At 34.8% G+C, this 8716-nt stretch overlaps 1 protein-coding gene across 1 annotated transcript; it reads left to right on the top strand.

Moving 5' to 3' along the window:
• Positions 1 to 1858: 1858 nt before the first annotated feature.
• LOC141598612 (benzaldehyde dehydrogenase, mitochondrial-like) lies at positions 1859 to 7725 on the top strand. The gene is made up of 11 exons (XM_074418313.1): positions 1859 to 2377; positions 4082 to 4216; positions 4484 to 4626; positions 4743 to 4896; positions 5127 to 5356; positions 5521 to 5610; positions 5897 to 6070; positions 6173 to 6310; positions 6681 to 6818; positions 6903 to 6964; positions 7179 to 7725. The coding sequence occupies exons 1-11, from the start codon at positions 2308 to 2310 to the stop codon at positions 7450 to 7452; spliced, it is 1608 nt and encodes a 535-aa protein (XP_074274414.1). The 5' UTR covers positions 1859 to 2307; the 3' UTR covers positions 7453 to 7725.
• The last annotated feature ends 991 nt before the right edge of the window (positions 7726 to 8716 follow it).

Here is an 8716-nt window from a genome sequence, read left to right on the forward strand (position 1 = left end):
CCGTCTTATACTTCCTCTAGTGACAAACTTGTGACGGGTCAAATAAAATCCACATGAAATGATAAAGATAAGTCATTTATGATTTCCTATGCATTCTACTTTTTGTCTTATCTATCCATGTGGATGATACTTGACCCGTCACAAGCTTGTGACGGATATATCCGTCACAAGTAAGGCCTATTGTTTATTTTTATCTCAGGTTATTCAAAAACAGCCTTTTATGTTACTAACACAAGGATAAAATCGTGTACATCTGACCCTCTTATCTCGTAAATTGCTGGAGATATTAAGACAATGAGGTAATGTTGTTGTATTGCGAACAATAGTTGGTATGAAAATAAAATTAATGCCATGAATTTACTTGATTATTTTTTGTGACAAGTTGTCTCAAATTGTTTTTTTTTTTGGGGGTAAAGTGTGACTTTTTGTGTGTACCAGCCTCATGCAATTAATTTTTTAATAAAATAAAAAAGATAAACACTAGTTTCTCCATTTGTTCAAATGATAAGCTAAATTATTTATAAAAATTTTTATACGAGTATATCAATTAACTTGTAATTTTACACTAATACATGTGTGAAAGAGTTGTCTTATACAAGTAGGAGTGAAACTTTACATATTTTGATAAATATACTAAAGCTCTGTTCTTTTGTACTTAATTTCAACTTATTTCAGTTCAATTTAGCTTAGCTTCTTTCAATTCAGCTCTTCTCTTCACAAATTAACTCCTAACTTCAGTTTAATTCAGTTTAGTTCAACTTCAACAAATTCAGTGCAATTTAGTTGAGCTTCATTAAATTTAGTTTAATTCAGTTTAAACTGTTTCACTCTAATAAAAGATAGGCGTAGGATGGATGGATGATGATATAGAAATTAGAAAGTGTTGTATCCTAGTCATAAGTCATAATCAATTTGAAGATCAATTACCAATTAAATTAATTAAATTAATTTGAAAGAAGAAAATATAACATTCCATAGGTGTGAAATGTCGCTTTATTTGACAAATAAGGAATCGTGTTTGAAAGATAGATGCTAATTAATTCTACTCATGTCCTTTTCTGATTCTTGTCATTTCACCTTCAATTTTCCTTTTGAAGAACACAATCATTTCTGAAATTTATATTTAAAATTGACTTATGTTTCTACTAATTAAAACATCATTTCAAGAAATTATCATGATTTATTATAGAAAGAATAGTACTCCTATCTTGTTGATACATTTGTGAATTTTTGCCTTATCTGTTTTGGTTAATAGTTAATTTGTATTAATTCTCGTTTTTTCAGAGGATTTTAGACTATGATACTAATCGTAAGCCTCTTAAGAGACTCTCACAAAATACTATGCAATAATTTAATAAAAATGATATCATAGAGTGGGTACACTTTTACAAAAAGTAATTTTGGCCACAATAAACGTTGAAAATGTTGCAAAAAAAAAACATAAAGAGATGCTAAAAAATAATAATTAAATACTCCATCTGTTCCGGATATTTGTTGTCCTTTTCATTTTTGGGTGTCTCAGTCATTTGTTATCCTTTTTATTTTAAGAATGAATTTAATGAGTAATTTAATCTTTCACACCCAATATTACACTTGTCATTTAGTAATTGTTCATCTCCCTTTTCCTTGGTCTTTGTGCCAAAATCAAAAGACAATAAATAACCGGGACAGAGGGAGTAACATAATTAAACACCGTCTCTCATAATAAAGTATCTGTTCTGAAAGGTGTTACCCGTGACTTCTCAAAGCTCGTCAGTCGTCAGTATCAAATTTACCCTTATAACAGTGTGACACCCTTTACACACAAAAAAAAAACACTAATTATAAAATAAATTATAAAACCGTCTTATAGAAAACCGTTCCAAATATTTGGAGCTCATTTACTCTCCATTTTCTCAAAAGAAATGGATAGGCAAGTACCAATTAATGGGCTGGATCACATATTGACAACATGTAACGGTTCTAAATTTACGCATAAAAATAAAGAAAAATTGGGATGTAAAAAGAAATTACGGAGTATTATTTAAAGAGAATGTGAGAGGAAATGGAGAGAAAAGAAATTGAAAGGATCCATTCCCGATATTTGTATCATACTAGTATAGTCTCATTATCGTCGGTATAAATTCTATAAAACAACAAAATATGAGTGGAGAAAGTTGATGACAATACTATTCCTATTTAAGTAGTTGGTTGGTATTTCATGCATTGCTCACTCTTCTTCCCTTCTTTCGTTGCATTCCCTGCATTTCAGGATATTTACCAACAATCTCTCCAACTAAATTAATTTTTGAAGAGAAAAAAAAAAAAATGGCAAGCAGAAGAATTTCATCTCTTTTATCTCGATCAGTAACTTCTTATCTCAGTTCATCATCTTCTGGTAAATCAATATACTGTAATTAATTATCTCTGTTTTATTTATATTTATTTATCTTATAAATTGTTGTATTTTTCTTTTTAATGTGAGTTTGCTGATTTATGAGTATATGATTGATAGAAGAAAATTTCACTGTTCATACACAAATTATAGAATAAGACGTCTTACCGTATATTGGTTAAACACTAATTTATTCCCGTTAGTAAAGGGAGCCACAAGAGTAATTATGATGCTGACGGGTTTTAAACCCAGGTCATGGATACCATCACACTTAAGTTTGACCAAAGTAAGTTAGTTGACATCGGCAATGTTTTTAAATATGTTAAAGAACTGTGTCATTTGTAAAACGGTCTTACGCAATAACTCCGAGAGTATTTTTCATAGAAATGAAGATATTGGATTTGAGGGAAAATTTTGTATGAACAGTGGAAAAGACTAAGGTGATTTGATTTTTCTCTCTTTTTTTTTTTTTTTTTTTTTTTTTTGTTAGAATGAAAAAGATCGCTTTCTTAGGCTATAGACATAGCTATAGCATGAGCGATCCTAATAATACATTGAACAATAGCTAAGATAAAAACAAACCATAAATCTAATAAAACTAAAACCGTCTTATGATTTGATTTTTTTTAAGCATTAGAAATGTGGATTTTGTATATCTTCTTTTGATAATTAGCCTTAAAAAGTGGAGTTGTTACAATTGTTGCATACTTGCATGTAGTCCAAGTTCACGAGGTACCAACTACCACCATAAATCTAATAAAACTAAAACCGTCTTATGATTTGATTTTTTTTAAGCATTAGAAATGTGGATTTTGTATATCTTCTTTTGATAATTAGCCTTAAAAAGTGGAGTTGTTACAATTGTTACATAGTTGGTCTTCCTTAAAATGATTATATCTGTCCAAATGTAAAACGGGTCAGATACTTTATCCTATAGGTGGATGTGACGAGATTTTGTCATTCTCTGGGCATTATATGCTTTTTTTTTTTTGTCTCATTCATCTATTATATCTGTTTTATTATTTAAGACAGATATGTCAGTCTTAAACAAGAATTTGTGTTATGTAAATCCTTTTATAAACCGAAGAGCTTGCTGTGCTCGTAAAGTCGTATAGCCAATTGGTTTTAGGATGAACTTCTTTGTGATCATGAATTTGATTCTTAAATGAGTGGGCCATTTCTTTTTCATGATTAATGGTATTAAAACCAAAGACTGTGTACATGATTGCTAAAGTTTAAATATAGTTAGGTGAGGACTGTTTGTTCTTTTTAATTTGGTCCAATCCGTGTCTTTTCAACCTGTTGAGAATGGTTCGAGGTGATTTGAAAGCCTGTGACTTCAACTTACCTCTATCATTCGAAAGGATGAGATATGTTGTTACCTTAGAGGATCAATCTGTTTTTTTTTTTTTTTTTTTTTTTTTTTTTTTTTTTTTTTTAAAAAAAAACTGTTGAGAATGGGTTGCATTGTTAATGACCAATTGGAAATGCAAGTCTTACCGGTGTGTTGGCAACACAAAAATGTTGCTTCCAAATGAAGCAAGATGAAAATCACGTAGAGAATTGCATCGAAGGATTGCTAGCTACTTCACTAGATTGATTTCACATGTTAGCTAAATATTGTATAACCTGTTTGGCTTAATTCAGAATATCATGGTTTTATCATGTACGAACTACGGAGTAATTCTTTTATATGTGTTCAAATAGGGAGGAATTCTTGTCTGAAGAGAGGCCTCTACAGATACAGCACTGCCGCGGCCATTGATGAACCAATTACTCCACCTGTCGAAATCAATTATACTAAGTTGCTAATTAATGGCCAATTTGTTGATGCAGCATCAGGTTTGCTCTTCAGTTTTCTATACTCGATTTTCGGTCATTTCTTACCTACACCCCAAATATGTGTAGAATAATAATGTAAGGTGTTTAATTTGATTTATTATAATAACCCGCATTAAGGCGTGTTTAAATCTAAACCGCATTAAGGCGTCAACTGTTAATACTGATGTTTGAGTGTCCACTGTCTGGTAAGGGTAATGTAATAAATTTTGAAGAATCCGAGCAACGTAAGTGATGTACTCCACTGTTTTTTTTTTGTTGTATTTTCAGGGAAAACATTTCACACAGTAGACCCTAGGACAGGAGATGTGATAGCTGATGTGGCTGAAGGAGACGCCGAGGATGTTAACAGGGCCGTAGCTGCTGCTCGGACGGCCTTTGATGAAGGACCATGGCCGAAAATGACAGCTTATGTAATCTATTTTTCAAATTACTTACATACTGTCATCTGCATCTTGTAGTGCTTGCTGAATAACGTAACTTTCGATCTGAAGCGACTTTTGCTGGTGTTTTTTTTTTACGTATGCAGGAAAGGTCGAAAATACTCTTGAAATTTGCTGATCTGGTTGAAAAGCATAATGATGTCATTGCTGCACTTGAAACTTGGGACAATGGCAAGCCTTATGAGCAATCTGCCAAAATTGAAGTACCCATGTTTGTGCGCCTTTTCCGTTACTATGCTGGTAAGTGATTGAAGCTAATTTCCTTTAGGAAACCAAGTTTGCGCCACCTTGGGTTACTGATTTCAGTACCATAATACTCGTATTTTATCAATACTACTATATGCAGTGGCAGAGCCAGAATTTCAAAAATGTGTATCAGTACTCGTATTTTATCAATACTACGGAAATTTTTGTTCCAAATTTACCAGTAAATTACCGACTGAAAGAAATTGTTGGGCTAAAATCCGCAGGTTGGGCAGATAAGATACACGGTCTTACAGTTCCAGCAGATGGGCCATTTCAGGTCCATACCCTGCATGAACCAATTGGTGTAGTAGGCCAGATTATTCCATGGAACTTCCCCCTTCTAATGCTTGCTTGGAAGGTTGGACCAGCTTTAGCCTGCGGTAATACTATTGTTCTGAAGACAGCCGAGCAGACTCCTTTGTCGGCCCTCTACGTAGCAAATCTATTTCAGGAGGTATTTGCTTGAATCACTCTGCCTTTCTTAGAAGTCATAAATTTCATCTTTAGCATTAGGGCTAATATGAAGAGTCGGAGTAAAATATGGTATTTGGAACATATTATGGGACTAAAGTTTCTCGAATAATTTTTATTTTTTTGATGTTATGATATGAATGACAGGCGGGACTTCCACCTGGTGTTCTTAATGTCATTTCTGGTTTTGGTCCTACTGCCGGTGCGCCTATTTGCTCGCATATGAACATCGACAAGGTATTCTTCAGTTTTTGTTGTTCTTCGTGAAATTTGAATTCCGTATTCTGAACTTGATCACTTTTCTGTGAAATTATATATCCCGATTATCAGAAAATCAGCTTATATTATTCCGCTTGCTGTGTAATTCTGAAGCCTTGATAACTACTTTTCAGAAACTGAACTTGCTGATATCTGCTCCTCTGAAATTCTCGAGGACATCAGCAATAACCTTACGTTTGTAGTCGTCATGCATTAAGCGTCTCTGCAGCTAAAGTTTAATTTACACGTCTGACTTGTTTAACAGGTTGCTTTTACCGGATCAACTAGCACCGGGAAATCGGTAATGGAACTAGCTGCAAAAAGTAATCTCAAGAATGTAACTTTGGAGCTCGGTGGGAAATCTCCGTTCATTATATGTGAAGATGCAGACATAGACAGTGCCGTTGAAGCTGCGCATTTTGCGCTTTTTTTCAACCAGGTTTGTTTGTGTACAAAAATCCCTCATTTCCCCTCTTTATTCACAAGCGGTCTCTTGGCCAGGAAAATATGTTTATAAATATCGATTTCTTGCTCTCTTCAGGGGCAATGCTGTTGCTCTGGATCTCGTACTTTTGTCCATGAAAGTATCTATGATGAATTTGTTGAAAAAGCTAAGGCGCGAGCTGAAAGACGCACAGTTGGGGATCCATTCAAGCAGGGCATTGAGCAAGGTCCTCAGGTATATATGCCGTACACAATACTCTTTGCTTTTCTTCGCTCTCTTCTCCCCGTTTTAAAGTACTCAAATGCCCGCAAGGGTGGAGTCTAGTGATTAAAACTTGGGTGAAATTCCCAGGAGACCCAAGTTCAAGCCTCCCCAAGAGCAAAATTTTGTGGAGCATTCTTGGCCCGAGCCCGTCACCTCGGGTGGCTTACCTGGTATACGTGGTGGTTTGCAGGCTATCACGTACACTCGAGGGTTTACCCAGTGCGTACCGAAGGTAGCGGCTGCGGGTTCCCTCGTCACCAAAAAAAATGCGTAAAATTATATTGGGAGTAAGGCTTTGTTGTTGCAGTTATATTGATTGTGTTTCTCTTAAACTTTCTAGATCGATCCTGTTCAATTCGAGAAAATACTCAAGTATATAAACTTAGGTATCGAGAGTGGAGCTAAACTAGAAACCGGAGGAGACAAAATCGGCACAAAGGGCTACTATATTAAGCCCACCGTGTTCTCTGATGTGAAGGTAGATATTCTCTTCCTCAATTCAGTAAAAAACCGCCACTACCCGACTCTTCATGTCTAAACTATTCTTCCCAATCGATTTCAGGACGATATGTTGATCGCAAAAGATGAAATTTTCGGCCCTGTGCAAACTATCTTGAAATACAAGTGAGTAACATAATCCATACAATTTATTCCTGACTCTTGCGAATGTAAAAGTCAAACTTGGGAGGGGTCAACCCATTAAATTGTCTTCAGTACCCCAAAGGAGATTGTCTCAGCTGTCGGTTGGGGATACTCCTGGTCAACACCAAAAAAAAAACAATTTATTTAATTTCCAAATGAAGGGGAAATTCTTAATTTTTATCTGGAATTTATCTAGGAGCATGGATGAGGTGGTTCGTCGAGCAAATGACACTCCCTACGGACTAGGAGCCGGAGTCTTCACCCAGAACTTAGACATGGCGAACAGCTTAGCGCGAGCACTTAGAGCGGGTACAGTATGGATAAACTGTTACGCCATTTTCGATGCTGCGATTCCGTTTGGTGGGTATAAAATGAGTGGAATTGGTAGAGAGAAAGGAGTTTACAGCTTAAGCAACTACTTGCAAGTTAAGGCTATTGTCACTCCCTTGAAGAACCATGCATGGCTATAAGTTGTAATAACTTGTTTTTTTCTTTATGTTTACATTTCTTCAATAAAGAAAAGTCTCAAGTGATGATAATGAAAATGGTAATAATGATTAAACCCTTAATTTGATCATATAATTTATTAAATTTAAAAAATGTGTCCAGTGTCCTACATTTCATGGGATGCCGTGTCACATGTCTGTTTTGTGTCCGTCTGTTTCAGTGCTACTACCTAGGTTGACAACAATATCTCAGTATATTGTATGCACTATTAAGTTTGTGATTTTACTACTTGTAAATTAGGTTGCATGGTTAATATCGAGTATTGAGGCGTCTAAGGACAAGATTAGTTGATCTAAGATTAATCAAAGGTGTCGAATTCAATTTCTAAGTACACGAATGTGTTAAATCGGAAGGGAGAGCCAACATTAGATGATCCGAACATGTCCCAAAACTTGAAAAGAATGATCCAACCCAAACACGACCGGAACTTTGCTTGGCTCAAAATTTATCAAACCCAAAGTTGCCCTAATTGTAGTTGGCTCGATCCAAAATTACTCAAATGACTTAAACTATTACGATATAAATCTAAGTCCTCTTAAATGTTATACACATTAAATGAAAAGGACAAATTATCATACACTCTTTTTATAAATACCGAGTATGCGAGTATGTCGTTTTACAAATCCCTCGTCTCTAGTTAAGATTATTACTAACCATTTTAACCACCAACCCGAAAATGGCTAACCTAAAATGACACAAGATGTATGACTCAATCCAACCTGAGATGTAGAACAATATGTATGACTCAATCCAGTTTCACCTAACTCAACCAAATGACTCGTTTGCCTGATTTGGTTCTACCCTATTCAAATTCAGACATTACCATATAAAAAAAAACAGTTGGTAATCAAATTGGCATAAGAATCTTTCCTATATTGGGGGAAAAATATTTGCTTTGGAAGAGGGAAATGGAGTAATTCGTTTTCCCTTTCCTCCAAATCGCTAACCCCTATTTTGCTATCCAAATAATGAAAACTCTCTCCCTCCAAATCTCTCCTCACCTTTCCCTTTCAAATCATTCTATCCAAACAAGGCTTAAGATTACTTTATGATGATCGTGATCACGAAACAATTGTATAATACATTATATGTTGTTTTGAGAGTGACACGAACATCCGATAATCATTTTAAGACATCATGGCCCTATAGAAGAGGATTTAGAAAAAAATTATTTCCAATTTCGTAAGATCAACGAAAACCACCGTTTCTAAAGGTGTTAGGGGTCGG

This window comes from Silene latifolia, chromosome 9 (genome assembly GCF_048544455.1).
Source record: "Silene latifolia isolate original U9 population chromosome 9, ASM4854445v1, whole genome shotgun sequence".
Classification (NCBI taxonomy): Eukaryota; Viridiplantae; Streptophyta; class Magnoliopsida; order Caryophyllales; family Caryophyllaceae; genus Silene; species Silene latifolia.

Excerpts from the sequence above, each read along its gene's own strand:
- LOC141598612 (XM_074418313.1), top strand. The coding sequence starts at position 2,308 with ATGGCAAGCAGAAGAATTTCATCTCTTTTATCTCGATCAGTAACTTCT. Across the intron at positions 4,627-4,742 it reads GGCCGAAAATGACAGCTTAT|GAAAGGTCGAAAATACTCTT; the intron begins GTAATCTATTTT and ends TTACGTATGCAG. Across the intron at positions 4,897-5,126 it reads CCTTTTCCGTTACTATGCTG|GTTGGGCAGATAAGATACAC; the intron begins GTAAGTGATTGA and ends TAAAATCCGCAG.